Raw genomic sequence first — 16,430 nt, 5'->3', positions numbered from 1 at the left:
TAGATGGCTTTCGATTCATGTTTCTCAATACAAAACATTTAATTATGGTGTGTTTTAAGCTGAATGAAAAAAAATCAATTTAAAATCATTTACAAGATTATAAAACAACTTAAAGTGAGTAATAAGGCTTTTGAAGGCATGCCTACTTATAAATAGACTTTTCTTGTCAATGGTTGGCTTTTGCTTCATGTTTCTCAATGCAAACATCCAATTATGATCAATTTTATCTAAAAAAGAAAAAGATTGCAATTCAAAATCATTTATAAGATTACAAAGCGATTTAAAGCCAGCAACAAGCTTTTCGATTACATGATTGACTATAAATGGACTTTTCTTGTTAATGGATGTTAAAGAAAATTATAAAATATAAAACGATTTATAATTTTTTTAATATAAAATTAAAATTTTATGTTTGTATAAATTAAATAATCATAATAAAAGATGATCCATAATAACCCATACTCAAAACTCTCCATGGTTTTTGTTAACAAAAGGAAAACAATTCATTATAAGTTAGAATACAAATTTATAAAGTCATCTATGGATAATTAATATATTAATATGCCATAGTTAGTTATTAAAACCACATAACAATTAGGCCAAATTTTGTGTGTTATTCAACTTTTTAACATCTCAAAATTATATTTTAAAACATAAACATATTTTGTTTAAAGACTTAGATAATCTCAGTTATGCAAGAGAGTCTAATTAATTTTGATATTTTTTGATATTACTGTGGTGAAATATATAATTTTATATCCATTTATTTTCCCATTACTTGTACCTTTCAAAGATTGAATTTTATTTGTGCATCATTTAAAAATGAAATCACCGTTTGATTGTTATTAAAAGCGACCACTTTTATTCTCAAAACTTATAAGGAGGAGTTACTCATGTGCGGGCCGACAGTAAAGACGAGTAGCGTGAAAAGCAAGCAAGTTGAGCGGCCCAGAATTTTATGGTTAGCGAGACAATGATCCGATGGGTGCGCATCTGTGGGCTAAGAACCGGACTCAATAGAGGAGGGCCATCCAAAGGACATGTGCGCCCCGTTAATTCTCAACATCGGCCTGACCACTGACCACAACGACACTTCTAAGAAATTAAATAATTATTTTAGAAAGACCTTTAAATTCAACGAAAATATTAGAGAAAAGTGCGTTAGCCAAAGTCATCAATCTAGAAAGTAGAAGAGAGCTGGTTCATGTAAGTTAAAAAAGAGAAAAAAGAAAGGACTGTCTCTCCCAAATCTTTAAGACGATAAACGAAGAAAAGAGAAAAGGGAGAGAACTAAGCAACATAGTGTTTCGAATCGGCCCCCGGACCTTCAGATCCGAGCATAGTCGGCGCGATCGCCATGTCATCCTCCGTTTTTTCCACCGTCGGATCCTTATCTCTTTTCGCCTTCATTGTCCTCTTCCTCTGTCCCGCCTTCGCTTCCGAGTCAGACCACAAGGTAACTCTCTTCTTCCGCTCTTTTTCCTCTTATCCAGCCCTAACCCTAACAGTGACGCGTTAGATCTTGTCATTTCTGTGTAATTCTTCCTCGATTTGACTCAGATCTGCACTTTTTGTTGTTGTTAATTTCCTTTGTTGTTAGATTTAAGTGTTGCCTTTGACCTGTGCAAATTCGTGATTTACGTGTCATTCGGGAGACTATTAATACGAAAATGTTGTTACTATGTTGCCATTATCAGGTGTGAGATACAGATCTCTGATGGATAGTCTCTTGATGTAAATTATCTATAAAATGGTCAAAAATCTTGTTCGTGCATGACTATACATGTCATGTAAAAAATTGAATGGACACTAGAGTTTGTACCATTTCCATGTTTAATTTAGGCGGTTAAGTTACAGTTGAGGTAAGTCAGATTGTGGCAAAGCTGGCATGGAGATGTTTTGCCCTATTCAATTCCTTCATTAGCAAAATATAGATCTTAGCTTTTTCCTACTTTCTGTTGAAGTAATTATTACACTATTCTTTTTATCATTGGTTTTCAATTGAGTCTGATGGGTTTGATTGGATCTGCTTGAAAGAGTTAGATGGGTTTTGTTACTGAATAGTTGTGGAAACTTGAGGATGTATTTACATTCACTTTCATTGGATAATTAATATCCTTCAATTTGCCTTTGTAAGAGGGTGTAAGTTGAGTATGAAGCTGTCGTAGTTGACTTTTTAAAATAGCTGGTAAAAATATCTCAGCTGTGAATAATGTGAAAGAATAATAACCATAGGTGAAGTTCCTTCTTTTTTCTTCTATCTTCACGCCTGGGTTGCAAGATGGGCATTGTTGACTAATTGTAAGGTCATTCATCTCTTCGACATTTTTGGAGAGTAGATTCCAAATTTGTTTATACAATTTCTGATTGTTGATGATGAGTCAACAAACACTCTGGAGCTTGACTAAGGAATCTGATCTTTCAAAGCATTATGGGCTGGGTTAGACACTTTTTAGCTGTAACTTATAATTCTATCCCTTGTTGAATTAACTTATCTGCTAGAAGTCAATTGCCAGGCAAATATTCATACTGCCTTTTCTTCATTCATGTATTTTACTATTGGTGCCTGGTAAGCTGAGCATTCGGATTTCATGGAAATTAGTTTGTTGGGGTCTAGGCATCACAGACTTTTTCAAACTAATCATACTGAATGCCAATCCTTCTCGAGATCAATGTTACATCATCCTATCATGTGCATTTCCTTGTATTCAAATCACATCCTCTTACCGAGAACTTAAGATTATAATTGTTCTACTTATTTGTGTTTGATGCTTAGATTTTGTGTTGTTGCATGTTGTTAGATTTTTGTAATATTTTTTTTTTTGTTCTTCTCTACTTCAATTGCTATGGGTAACTTTGATCAACTCTCCTTGTGTTTTTCCTTGCAGTATCAACCAGAGGAGCCAATTACCCTATGGGTAAATAAAGTGGGTCCATACAACAATCCACAAGAAACATATAACTATTACAGCCTTCCATTTTGTCATCCGGGTACCAATCCTGCTCACAAATGGGGTGGTCTTGGTGAGGTCCTTGGTGGAAATGAACTTATTGATAGCCACATTGATATAAAGTTCCGAAGTACGATTTTTTTTCCTCGTTGGACTCTTGATTTGATATCTGTAATTTCTTTAATAATTAATTTTCCATTTTTTTTGACTTTTATATTCCTTCTTTTGCTCCTCCTTGTTTTATTTTTTGTTGGTCCAACAGAGAATGTGGAAAAAGGTTCCATTTGTCAATTGGAACTTGATGAAGCAAAGGTCAGACAGTTCAAGGATGCTATTGAGAACAATTATTGGTTTGAATTCTTTGTGGGTATGTTTAGCTTTTCATTCTTTTATACAAAAGTAGTAAATGTGCACAAACATGGCTACAAAGATATTTTTACTTGACTGCTCCATAAAGTACTGAAAATCCCAGGATTTGAAAGCATCGTAAGCTTGAATCTCTTAGTAGACTAGATGTATTGCTTTGTTTGGTGATTGGGAATTGCGGTGGCCAGTGAAAAATCTGATGCCATGTAGGCCATTTGGCAGAGCACTCTCCATAATGAACTTCAATGAAATGTTCTATGCGTGTTGGTATTCAATGGAATTTATGGTGACATAGTAGATGCTGAATGTGGATAAGTTACATTTACATTGCATGCATTGACTCATGTAATGAAAATAGCTTTTATGCTCACTTGGGGTTTGGTGAAATTGGCCTAAAAGATTTCTCCTCGGTCCTTTCTGTGAGCCAAATAAATACTGCTATTATTAATCATCAAGTTCTCAAATAATGATCACTTAATTACCCAGGAACTTCTTTTTTGCTTAAATCAAAGAAAACAAAGGTCTCTAATCTGTGCTACGAAAATCTTATGGAGCATGTCAAGTTCGCATGCTTTACTGGATGCATGGCGTTGGCATTGTGGCTTTGATTGTTGCATAATGTGAGCTAGATCTACATTTGCAAATCATGTAAATGGATCCAGAGAATGTGGATACATAGGTTCTTTCTCTTGGTCTTGTATGTTTGTTTGCAGGGTTTAAGGGATTATTTTGTGTATATGGTTTTGTTGGAGCACTTACTCTATCTTCCTTGCCTTTTTGTTGATGTCATGTATTGTGCCCTTCCCGATGCTGAAAGTTCAGATGATCTGCCTTTGTGGGGTATGCATTAGTCCACTTCCTTCTCATTTTATCTAGTCTGCTGATCCTTTTATAGCTCTTTACTGAAGAATTTATCTTTAACTTCTTAGGCTTTGTCGGTGAGCTTCATCCTGATAAGAACAGTGATAATGGAAAGCATGTACTCTACACACATAAGAATATCGTTATTAAATACAATAAGGATCAGGTTTGTGGCTTCTGACATACATATGACTTTAATTCCATATTTTGGAATCTGCTGTTGTTATTGACCACACACTTCTATCTTGCAGATTATTCATGTCAATCTCACTCAGGAGAGTCCAAAGCCGCTGGAAGCAGGGAGAATGTTGGACATGACATACTCCATCAAATGGATTCCAACTAATGTCACTTTTGCTCGGCGCTTTGATGTTTATTTGGACTATCCTTTCTTTGAGCACCAGGTAAGTGGCATTATTGGTGATTTTTGTCCTCTTCATGAGATTCTTTTTTGTTACTTCTGCAACAAAATATTTCATTTATCTTCACAAATCTGGCATTAGGTTGATCTGTTTTCTTCAATTTTCCAAGAGTTTAAAATACATGTTGCAATATGCAGATCCATTGGTTCTCTGTTTTCAATTCATTCATGATGGTTATCTTCCTCACTGGTTTGGTGTCAATGATCTTGATGCGAACTCTGAGAAATGACTATGCAAAGTATGCTCGGGAAGATGATGATCTGGAAACTTTGGTGATAATTCATGGACCCTTTCTTTTTTTTTCTCTTATTTGAGGAAATTTCTGTTTTCTGAAAGTTCATTTTCTCCTTGCAATTTTACCTATGTTCTCAGGAAAGGGATGTGAGCGAAGAGTCTGGTTGGAAACTTGTCCATGGTGATGTTTTCCGGCCTCCTCGCACTTTGGTTCTGCTTTCTGCTGTTGTTGGCACAGGTGCTCAGCTAGCATTGCTTGTTCTCCTTGTCATCTTATTGGCAATTGTGGGAACGCTGTATGTCGGGTATGTTGAGAAGCTAGTATGAAATACAAAATTTGTGAGAGCTGTGAACGTATTTATTTTTGTTGCCTGTCTTAGACCCCACTTTTTTGCACATAAAGTCAAGCATAAATGCTTGGACCTCTTTGTGGGATTCCCCTTCATGCTTCTATTTTATGAGCTTTTCCTTTGTAGAGCATTCTCAATTTTGACCATAGTGTTTTCTCTTTCCCCCCAATTTTAATTCATTTTGGTGAACCACATTGTTAGTTGGTTCTGGCATTTCATCTTTCAGCTCATTGACCACTAGTTATCTTATATACTAATTATTCGACAGGAGAGGAGCAATTGTCACCACTTTTATACTATGTTACGCTTTTACATCATTCATTTCTGGTTATGTGAGTGGTGGAATGTACTCACGCAATGGGGGTATGTGCTATTTTATCCCTTAGCCATTCTTGCTTGTATTTGTTCCCTCTCCTTGTGGATCCTTCATTCTAAAAAAGTTGGGTTTTGTTGGTTTTGCAGGTAAAAATTGGATAAAATCAATGATCCTTACGGCATCTCTGTTCCCTTTTATGTGCTTTGGGATTGGATTCATCTTGAACACAATTGCTATATTCTATGGATCTCTAGCAGCTATTCCTTTTGGTACAATGGTGGTTGTTTTCGTTATTTGGGCTTTCATTTCATTCCCCCTGGCTCTTCTTGGTACAGTTGTTGGAAGAAACTGGAGTGGTGCTCCAAATAATCCGTGCCGTGTGAAGACCATTCCTCGCCCAATTCCAGAGAAGAAATGGTATCTTACACCCTCTGTGGTCTCTATGATGGGAGGACTTCTACCGTTTGGCAGCATATTCATTGAAATGTATTTTGTCTTCACATCCTTCTGGAACTACAAGGTGAAATTCTTTTTCCTAGGTTTTAATTGTTTGATGATGAACTAAGCAAAGATCATTCTTGGAGATTGAATTGCATTTGCTTTTTGTATACCAAATAGTATGGTTGATGATTTTCCTGGTTATGGGAGTCAAATGATTTGGTTATATGTTGTTTAATGACATGTAGGAGTTGTTCTTACTCCTTTTTGCTAGGTTCATGTGTACCTATGTCTTGACTGTATGGGGACTGCCTTAATGCATAAATATACATCTAATGTTTGTGCGAATTATTTACTCTCTGAAAAAAATCGTACATAAACCCATTTAAACTGTGGGAGTGGCCTTTCACTTTTTCTTGTGGTAGTGACTTACTGTAGTGTTCAGCATATTGCAACTGTATTAAAGAGGGAATGGAAATTTATAGGCAGGTAGAGACTGAATTACTTTACTCCAACTTAGACAACTTTTGTGACTGATAAATGTTATACAAAGGGAAATTAACTAAATGTTATTTTATTTTTATGTACTGATGACTAGTAGAACATAGTCTTCTTTTCTTTTCTAGTAATTTCAGGTGCGATGTACTTATATTACCTTTTTGTTTTGCAGGTTTATTATGTCTATGGTTTTATGCTGCTGGTCTTTTTGATTCTCATCATTGTAACCATTTGTGTGACAATTGTGGGGACATATTTCTTACTAAATGCTGAGAACTATCACTGGCAGTGGACGTCATTCTTCTCTGCTGCCTCAACAGCAGTCTATGTGTATTTGTACTCCATATACTACTACTACGTGAAAACCAAGATGTCAGGCTTCTTCCAGACCAGCTTCTACTTTGGATACACTTTGATGTTTTGTCTTGGTTTAGGAATCCTCTGCGGTGAGTTTTGAAATATATAAAATTATAAATAATATATCCTATTTGTAAACAAGGTTATCCAGCCTTTTTATGTGCGCATTCTGGTAGGCATTTTCTCGTATGACTTTTCTTGATGGAACACTGAGTATTTCCTTAGTCTTTTAATGTGTCTCACTACTTGGCTTCTTTCTTGAAATATTCCAGATTGTTTTCCTTGATTGGAAATTTGGACATTTTTGCCGAACTAGTTGGATGTGTTGAATTGTCTGTAGATTATGCTGGATTTTTCAAAACGCCGTGCATTTTCACTCTCTTTTTTGTTGAAGGGGGTTGGGCGGTGGTGTTGTTAAAAGAACCATTGTTGCTTGTTTATTCTCTGTTGCTGTTTATCTCTGTTTGTTTTTGGCTGATACTAGTGGAATTTATGGCTTTGGCTAATAGTATCATTTTGTTTCTGCTCATGTGTTACTCCCCTTTCGATGTGCAGGAGCTGTTGGTTATCTTGGTTCTAATTTGTTCGTAAGAAGGATCTACAGAAACATTAAGTGTGACTAGAACTATGCTGTTGGAAAGTAGAACCATCAGTGCTTCCGTGAGCATTTTCAGTTGTCTGAGGCAATAAATGTTGAAGAGGAAGCTTATGGTCAGGTATGGGGGACCCCGTAAAGCCTACAGGTGAAATCACTGGGTTTGACGGTAAGGATTTATTCTTGGTTCTGTGGACTAGGGGAAGCCCTGAGATTTTTGTTTTTGGCTTTCTTTTACCCGGCTGTAATTGGAAGCCCTGATTTAGAATTCAGATATTGTTTTATAATTCAGAAGCTAGCTAAAATATTAGACTCGTGTCATTTCTCATACTTTTGTTATACTTCTGTCCTTGATCCCTTTGCATATAGATGTCCCGTGTAAGAACTGATGGCTAAATTCCCTTTGGATTTGTTGTCCTATTTGCACTTTTTTTTTTTGGGGGAGAAGGAACAACTTTTCAAGGAAATCAGTAAATGGGTGTTCGTTTTCTTCTCTTTCTTTTTTATTGTATCCATACTGCAGTACTACTTGGCTCACTGTTTCTCGTTCCTATTTTTTGAGATGCATGTTCAATCTTTCAATCGCGGCCAGACTGCCGAACTACTTCTCACCCAGAAAAGAAGGAAAAAAAGAGGAAAATAGAAGTCGTGGTATTAAGAGAAGTATAGATGTTCTGTTACTTACCGAGATTTGGAGATTGAAGGAAGCCAAATGTTAGCTTTAATTTTTTTTTAAAAAAGGCAGATTACAAGGGAAATTAGTTCAATTGTTTTTGCAATAATACTACAAGTTTATATTTTACAAGTGAAGCTGAACGGAAACATAGCTGGACGGGACAAACTGTTATATGAATTTGTGGTTTGGGTCGTGTTATACGCTAGGAATATTGTCTTACAAATGAATTAAAACCGCTAGAAACTGAACGGTCGAGAAAGATGGACTGCGGTTGTGACTTATGTAGCATTTAACATACTAAGTTTGAGGTGTGCCTTTTGCCAAGGGGAGCATCAGTTGTCTTTGAAAGTTTAAAAAGACTCTGTATTTTGACGTACGCATTGCCTGATCTGCCCCATAATCTTGTGGTAATTGACATTTTGTGTTCGGAAATTTAAAAATTAAAAAAAAGGGAACTTTGTTGGTGCTGGGGGCTCAGTGTTTCGTCGAGGAGACTTTGGTACGCGTTCGTATTTTGTACCTTAAAAGTAGAGACATAAGAAACCGATGGTTCTCTTCGACAAAATGCCAAGGGAAATATCGTAAGAGGATTGTGGCAGCCACATTCACCAATTAATAGGTGAACCTTTGTGATGGTATAAAGATAATGCAAGTCACGGTGGTTCGCCACGTGGCAGATAGGACTCATTGCCACTTCATCCATTCCATTTCCTAGCCACACTTTTCCCGCAATCCTGCCCGTTATCAACATGCCTGCTCTCTCAACACCCTTTAGCCTGCCATAGCATATCTTTAGCTCAATACTCTCTGCCCCTTCCCCATCACACTGAAAATGGCCTCCACCGCCACTCTCTCCAGCGCCATGGTCAGCACCTCCTTTGTCCGCCGCCAGCCGGTGACAAGCTTACGCTCCCTTCCCACCTTTAGGCAGGCTCTTTTTGGCCTAAAAGCCCAGAGAGGTGGCCGTCTTACCATGGCTGCATACAAAGTAACTCTCGTCACTCCTGAAGGACCTGTAGAATTTGAGTGCCCAGACGATGTATACATTCTTGACCAAGCCGAGGAAGAGGGTATTGATATTCCATACTCATGCAGGGCTGGTTCTTGCTCTTCATGCACTGGAAAGGTTACAAAAGGTTCTGTGGATCAGTCTGACGGTAGCTTCCTCGATGATGAGCAGATGGATTCTGGTTTTGTTCTCACTTGTGTCGCTTACCCCACGAGTGATGTTGTCATCGAGACACACAAGGAGGACGATCTCTAAATTTAAAGCGGTTTAACAATTACTATCTTTCGCCTTCTTCCTAATTTCTTGTCTGTTACTTTTAGATTGGTTGGCTTAGTATAATGGTCAAAGGGTTGTCACTGTTATGTCCCTGAACGAGTTACAACATGTTGTGAGGTTTTTGTTCATTTGTGGTAACGTATGAAATTGTCGTAGCCTTAATAATCTTTAAATGTTTTGCTGAGGATCTCTTTGTTATCTGTCACTCTGTGTTTGTGTATTATTATGCAGACTGGATTAGTTTTATGAAATGTGATGCTCCACCATGAATAATGTAGACTAGTAGTGAGCAAATGAGGTTCACATGTAAAACAAATGGATACTCCGACTGACCATTTACAAAGAGAAATTACCAGTCAAGATGTTATAGAGGGATCAACAGGTTTTGTTGGAACGCCGGATTTTCAGGGTCATGGTTGTTAGATAAACTGTATATAAGCAAAAGCATTGAGAACATTTTTTGTTAATTGCGGGTGAGTTACTGCTATTAAGCTTTCCAGGTGAAAAGAAAACGCCCAAAGCTGTATAACCACCATAACTCATTTCTGTGCTCAAGCAAGTTTGTTAATTGCTTGAAGAAAGATTTGTTCACTACCTGATACTATTTAATTAGCATTTTGTAGATCCATCAAAATCTAAGTACCTGTTTCGCCAAATATATGGTTGCAAAAAGGCAAAAAGGTAAAAGAAAAATGAAAACTGAACTATGTAAGATAAACCATTCAGGTCCTTTGAAACAACTCATACAGAGTGTCAACCTTCTCTTCTTCTGCAATGCCACCATTCTCGCCTTCATCAATGCTCAGAGGCGGTGATGCGTTGATGCTTATAGACTCGGATAAATACTCCACCACCCGTGATGAGTATCCACCTTGGGTAGGGTTGGAAGTCCCGAGAATGGCCTCTGATTGTTCCGAGGATGTTATAGTTACTTGATTTAGTGACTCCATGGAAGAGCTTCTGGATAAAGTGCCGGATGCAACTGTGATTTCATCCCTCTCATCATCAACTACTGATTCGAGTGAACACACTGATCTTGCAGTACGCAAGTGCACAGATTCACGTTTAGACTTCTCTTTTACTCTTTTACACCAACTATGAAGTGATTCTCTTACACTCTCAGTAACTAAGGCTTTCTTACATCGGGATCCCATCTGAAAGCACCAACAAGAGTTGAAATGTTAGCATATCATACAGTGCAAAGTAAGCATGTTTACTCTTTTTGTAATGCTAATGCAAGCCCAAGTAGAGCATATTGGTGAAGCAAAAATTGTGAAAGACAACACTGGAGAGTAGGGGGTGAAGAACTTCCAGATTTAGTTAGAAAAGCTTTGAGATTACATTAAAAGAATCATCTCTTTCATTTAAGTTTCCATAAAGAGATGCATGCACTGAGGAATACTTGTCCAAGTTACTTATCAGGTTCATACAAGCAAACATGACGAATGGTGCAAACGTAATGAAAATTTTAAACTTGTATGTGATAAAGACAGGGAAAAACCTGTGAAACAATTACATTCAGGGGCACTGTGATATAGCTACACCAGAACTGAACAAGAACCCTGCATTCACCGCAATTAAAACCACATTATATTCAAAATATTTGCATGCTTTTCATTAAAGAAGTTTTTGCATTGAAGCTCTCTAATTAAAAGTAAATGTACCCAGAAACTAGGCGGAAGACTATCATAAAATGATTCTTCATGAAGCATGACCTCTGCTTAAGTCCCCACTAAACAAATGGAGAATAGGAAAATAAGCCATCTTCTCAAAATAACTGAAAAGAAGAAGAAGGTTCTGTTGCAAATTGCATGCAACAATTTATTTTTTGTGCATGTAATGCAAGCAGGCAGAACAAAGAGATAAGAGGTAAATCTTACCAATGACCAGATAAAGGTTGCCATCTCAAAGGCATTCTGCATGAACAAGAAATAATAAGATATAGATACTAATCTGAATCACATGAGAGACATAACATGTAAAGCGTAGATTTTACCTGAAAAATGATAAACTGTATCAACCTGAGTAATATCTCTGGTTTTCCAAACCAAAACAAATCATCACGTGGTTTGACTTGAGCTCCAGTAGGTGGACCATTTTGTTCCTTAATTTCAAGTGCTAATGAGGAAACAACATGCTGAAGTTTTGTCCCAACCAGCATCAAAAGCTTTGACATATGAAACAATTTTGTAAGACAAAAATTCAGGTAATCGATCCTCTTTCATTGATTAAAATTAATTAAGAATTTCTGTCTTTCTCTCTGAATAATTTGCCGGCAGGAGTCAGTGCACTTACAATAGCAGGGATGAAAGAGAGCCAGAAGTAAATATTTAGCCCTGTAGCACATAAGTTGAAAATAAAGATGGATAAGTGCGTACTGAATCTGGTTACACTCATAGACAACCTTGAAATATCGACAACCAGCTTGCACCTTATCTTATTATCAGAAAATTTCTTTCACTCAATAGGCTTTTTTCAGCATAATTTTTCGTTTTCTCAAGGATGCAAAGCAGGACAGAGGACAACTTTAATGATCAAGGGGGTGCACTTTTCTCTTTGCTCCTAGTCTGATGTTTTGTAAAGAATTCATGGGGTCAGGGGAATTTGTGCACTCTCAATCTGCCTTTGTTTATCTTATGAACTTGTGAATCCAAAGAAGTAAAACCAAAACATAAAACGGAACAATAAAAAATGCATTACATGTTAAAATGACTAGTTACCGTGAATATTGACAAAGATGCAAGCTATAGCATATCCCCAAAGCGGCCAGCTGCAAAATCAAAATCTCAGTTACAATTGATTTTTATCAGAAATTGTAGAGTTATTGACAACTGTCTTATGAACATCATCAAAATCAGCAACCTGCATTGCAAGTAAAATATGATCCAGAAAGAGCAGTAGTTGTGGTTCATTTGTCATTTTCATTCATATTTTTCCCTTCTTTCTCCAGTCTGTATGACATCTATCTTCTTCCTCCCCTGTTCTAGTATATCATTTTGGTTTTCTGCTCTGATCTTCTCATTTACAGTTACAAATCAACACAGCAGCATATACATTATTCAGAGCAGGCATTTCGTCTTCTTCTTGAAAATAACTAGCTTATTCATATAGCAGTATTATGAAATTAGGCAAAATAATTTCACTGAACAGCTTTTCTGAAAGAAATTTGCTCGAATTTATGTTTTCCATGGAATGCTTTCCTTGATTTGTTCTGATATGCTCAGCTTCCTTTAATAAATTAATCCTCTTACTATCTTCGCAATTTTACTATGTAACTTAATCAATGGGAATTATATAAAACCAAATCATAGGACATAGGTTCAAAATTGAAATCCAGTTTGTATGAGCACTTACCTAATACCAAGAATGCCATGGAACTCATCTTCCATGCTTCGAACCATATATTTATGGAAATTATAAGAAAGAGGTAGCTTGTGCTTCTGGTAAGTCAATAAGAAAAACAAGCGAATGTACAACTTAATATTTATTACAAGAACCATCCAATAGCAAACCAGCAAAGTGAGAAGAATAGGTAACCAAGGGAAATTAGATACCCACGGTAATGAAACCCAGGCGTAATGCCAGGTAATCTGACTTCTTTATAGAGCTCCTAAATTGTCGTAGAAAGCAAAGCTGCATGTACAGAGCACAAAACCAATTACTTAAAGACACAAATCAATCAATATAAAAAAAGTGGGGATGGAATAAAAGAAGAAAGTTGCAAATTGACTGTTATAATGAGAGTGAAAAAGTATATAACTCAATTCTAGTCAACATTCTCGAGTTTTGGGACACTCAGATGTATGCTTCTGAGAAGTTAGGATCACCATTCCAGAACAATACTTTTTGGATATACATAGATTTCGGACAGGGTTATCCCTAGAAAACTGACAAAAGACACAGCTTAAACCTTAAAATTTGGATCCTCAGCTAGCAGAATTTTGAGCTTAGTTACCAGGCACATTTCAGCATCAAAGATTCAAACAAGAAAATGAAACAGTATAAAGATGAAAATATCACTGATTAAGGAAATGCAGAATATATATTTGAGCATGAAAATCACCATCCAAATGAGAATTCGACTCCTGCTCCATGGATGAGATGTGTGATGGAAAACAAAGGTAGATTGTCGCCTCATTACTTTGTTTCTCTTTGCTAATGCCAAAAAAACAATCATAATTGGAAAAAATCATATTGTTGAAAATATGTTCATAATACTGCTAAATAATACCCGTGGAAAGGCAAAAAAGTTGTTTGGAGGAACTGGTGCTGGGCCATATTTATTACTATTTCATTACATACCTTGCAAGCTTCCCTCAGCTATGATGCTGGCTTGGTTTTCCCATTTTCTCCAACTATAAATCTACATAGATGTGGAATGAGAATCTATAAACCACTATTCTAATGAAGGAGGCATCACAGATATCATGAAAATAGCATTTTGTAAGATATAAGTGATATGTAACAGTGGAAATGCAACAAACCAAGAAAAAATCACCATTTCACGCACTAAATGATTGGAATAAATCTTCAAAGTCCTTAATCAACCCACAGAAGTTAAATTAGTCTATTTCATGGCAAGAACATGGTGACTGTTAAAGTTTCAGAGAAAAATTTAAACGTCAGATTCTATCATGCTTGCTATAACTTTTAGTCTGTTTGAAAGACAATCAAGGGTGAAAATAATGAGCCATAACTGAAATGCCCTCTAGTTCACTTAATTCACATGCATGATCTGTTAAGTAGCTTTAATTGGTAAACCTACAAGTGGCATTGGAAAGATAGAGGCTGCACCTTGCTCATAGCCAGGCCAACCGCCAGACAGCTATAGAGGACATGAGTGATGCCAAGAACAAACAAAAACCGGTGGAGTTGCTCAAGACTTTCAAATGATACAAATGGCTCACGACCCTGCATTCAACCATTATCAGTGAGAAATCTAATTCGCTGACGATATACCTACCAAAATTAAACCTAGATGAGTAGAAAGTTACCTCACCACATTGATGTGATGGATGAGAGTTTAGTCCTTCTGGAGGAATACCAGTCTCATTTGTGAAAGAGGAAGTACTTTCAAACAACACATTCTTTTTTATGTCATAATCCATCTCAGAGCAAATATAGAAGCGACTGGTGAAAAGGGATGAATTTACACAAATCTCAGATATCCCTCGTGCCCATTGTGCCAACAACAAAGATATAAGACCAAGCAACATCAAGTCTAACATGAAGAAGGGGGAAAAGAAAAAGTCACAAGCATGAAAATCAGAATCTGATATAACTCTCACTTCACGACACTGCAAAGGAGTCAGTGACTACTCAAAATAGATCACATAAACCCCAAAACATATATGAATGACAACAATCAAGTCTCAATCCTCAATCAACAGAGGATCTGACACTGATGAATTACTCACTCACCTTCCTTAATCTTCTCCAGAGAAACAAACAAAGCTTTCCTCCTTGTCTTCTTCAACCACTATACAGAATAGAAAATCATATTCAGATACAGTGGCAAATTTCTAAGTTTTTTGTTTTGCGGGTTCTCTCTTTCTTTCACTAGACAATGGACATAAAATAGAAAAGAGAAACAAATGTCCAATCTCCAAAGACCATGTTCCCCATTGGTATTGTTTCCAAATATCAGTAAACATAGCCACAAGCCATATCACTGATCATTTGCAGTTACACACAATCAAACATCAATAGCTGAAAATTCTGCTTTCTCTAATTTTCATATACTTCTCGTTAGCTTCCCCCCAAACCTTCTAAAGGTTGTCTCAATGAAAAGTATGAGTGACTATAGGAGCTACTATTGCAATTTCTTACATTTTTTTCAGCAGCCGAAGAGTGCATTGTTAGTATTGAAAAGGGAAACAAGCCAAAATAAGTTTTAGTTCGATTTCTCACTTTCCCAGGAAGCAAAATAGAAATTAATAATACAAAAATTCCTTCAGAAACCAAGCTAAGTAAACAAGTGGGTCCCAAACTGAGATTATTCCAGAACTAGAAGCACACTCTGTTTCATTTTTTAGCAGCAACCAATTTAGAAGAATGGGTAACCTCCCAAATGTATCAAAGGCAAGCTAAACAATGAAGTGGTTCAGCACTCAGCTGCCATGAGGGGAGTTTCTTTCATGTTTTCTTACAATTGTCAGAAACCAAACATAACATAATAATTTTCTGAAAACATTTTTCAAACCGAGCCAAATTGTCAACAAATGTGGGTCCCCCAACTTATAGAAAAAAAAAAAAGAGAGAAGAAGAATAGAAGAAACAGTTTCCTTCTTTCATTTCCCACATTTCTCAACCAAAAAGAGAGCTACTGGGAAACTACTTCACTAATTGACAGTAATCACTTACCCTTCCAAATCTATAAATGGAGCGTTCAACCAAAAAACAAACAAAAACCAAAACTGTAACGACAGAAGCAACAGTATAAGTTGGGGTCTCCGCTAGAGACCTCCCTTCCGTTATCAACTTCTCCATGTTTCTTACAACAACAAGACCTGAACTTTCTATTTCAAAAGCCAACACTTTTTTTCATAGAAGAGAAAAAAGCGAAAAGCTTTCTAGAGAAAATGAAGAACCCAGTTGGCGGAAAGTGAAAGATCCAGGAAACAAGGAAGTGGGCGAGGAACAGTGGGTTTCGGAGGAAGTGAAACGTTTTCTCAAGGTCTTCAGCTGAGAGAACATGAGAAGTGTACAATATTAGTTTAATGATTATTGTTTTGTCTTTGTTTGTGATTTCTTAAACAGAGCCACCCTCGTTTTTGCATTGAAATAATCTCTCCTTTTTTATGCTCTACCAAATGCAACCTACCCACATGGGAGGCACTAGGAACTCTCTCTCTCTTTGAGCTTTGAAGATCTTGACTTGGCAGTTGGCCACCGTCCTCCTTTTAAATAAAATAATAAATACAACTATATATTATAATTATCAGTTAGCAAAAGATTGTTGAAGCTTTCCGCAAAGTGACGTGTGAGATCAGTGGTTCTGCTCATGCATGCAGGCTTCAGAAGGATCGAAGAAGACTAACTTAATTATTTCCATTTAGTAGTTTAAAGGTCCTTGATGAAT

The 16,430-nt window shown here is 36.7% G+C and overlaps 3 protein-coding genes across 3 annotated transcripts; 2 read left to right on the top strand and 1 right to left on the bottom strand.

Annotated features, from left to right (window-relative positions):
* The first annotated feature begins 1,146 nt into the window (after positions 1-1,146).
* TMN1 (transmembrane nine 1) lies at positions 1,147-7,878 on the top strand. Its single transcript, XM_021431595.2, has 12 exons — positions 1,147-1,456; positions 2,889-3,081; positions 3,214-3,318; positions 4,140-4,157; positions 4,247-4,344; positions 4,430-4,582; positions 4,738-4,872; positions 4,973-5,139; positions 5,453-5,547; positions 5,647-6,020; positions 6,609-6,882; positions 7,349-7,878. Exons 1-12 carry the CDS (start codon positions 1,358-1,360, stop codon positions 7,414-7,416), a joined length of 1,779 nt encoding a protein of 592 aa, XP_021287270.1. The 5' UTR covers positions 1,147-1,357; the 3' UTR covers positions 7,417-7,878.
* Positions 7,879-8,796: 918 nt separating this feature from the next.
* Positions 8,797-9,547, top strand: LOC110418777 (ferredoxin-A-like). Its single transcript, XM_021431597.2, has one exon. It carries the CDS (start codon positions 8,897-8,899, stop codon positions 9,326-9,328), a length of 432 nt encoding a protein of 143 aa, XP_021287272.1. The 5' UTR covers positions 8,797-8,896; the 3' UTR covers positions 9,329-9,547.
* Positions 9,548-9,744: 197 nt separating this feature from the next.
* On the bottom strand, positions 9,745-16,144 carry MLO4 (Seven transmembrane MLO family protein). The gene is made up of 15 exons (XM_021431596.1): positions 15,713-16,144; positions 14,771-14,828; positions 14,344-14,570; positions 14,144-14,260; positions 13,652-13,712; positions 13,413-13,504; positions 12,908-12,982; positions 12,704-12,789; positions 12,070-12,119; positions 11,645-11,685; positions 11,346-11,516; positions 11,230-11,265; positions 11,014-11,081; positions 10,851-10,911; positions 9,745-10,503 (listed from the first exon to the last, which is right to left on the bottom strand). Exons 1-15 carry the CDS (start codon positions 15,836-15,838, stop codon positions 10,072-10,074), a joined length of 1,701 nt encoding a protein of 566 aa, XP_021287271.1. The 5' UTR covers positions 15,839-16,144; the 3' UTR covers positions 9,745-10,071.
* Between the last annotated feature and the right edge of the window lie 286 nt (positions 16,145-16,430).

This window comes from Theobroma umbraticum, unplaced genomic scaffold, assembly GCF_002168275.2.
Source record: "Theobroma umbraticum cultivar Fairchild unplaced genomic scaffold, ASM216827v3 scaffold_50.0, whole genome shotgun sequence".
NCBI lineage: Eukaryota > Viridiplantae > Streptophyta > Magnoliopsida > Malvales > Malvaceae > Theobroma > Theobroma umbraticum.
The sequence above is the reverse complement of the archived record's forward strand: the minus strand, read 5'-3'. Positions and strand labels throughout refer to the sequence as shown.

Bases quoted from the DNA above. Each gene is read 5' to 3' on its own strand.
- LOC110418777 (XM_021431597.2), top strand. From the start codon at position 8,897: ATGGCCTCCACCGCCACTCTCTCCAGCGCCATGGTCAGCACCTCCTTT.
- TMN1 (XM_021431595.2), top strand. From the start codon at position 1,358: ATGTCATCCTCCGTTTTTTCCACCGTCGGATCCTTATCTCTTTTCGCC. The intron at 4,345-4,429 runs GTTTGTGGCTTC...TCTATCTTGCAG, and splicing joins TTAAATACAATAAGGATCAG to ATTATTCATGTCAATCTCAC. The intron at 6,883-7,348 runs GTGAGTTTTGAA...TTCGATGTGCAG, and splicing joins TGGTTTAGGAATCCTCTGCG to GAGCTGTTGGTTATCTTGGT.
- MLO4 (XM_021431596.1), bottom strand. From the start codon at position 15,838: ATGGAGAAGTTGATAACGGAAGGGAGGTCTCTAGCGGAGACCCCAACT. The intron at 14,261-14,343 runs GTAACTTTCTAC...GGTTGAATGCAG, and splicing joins CATCACATCAATGTGGTGAG to GGTCGTGAGCCATTTGTATC. The intron at 13,713-14,143 runs GTGCAGCCTCTA...ACATCTATGTAG, and splicing joins TTGGCCTGGCTATGAGCAAG to ATTTATAGTTGGAGAAAATG.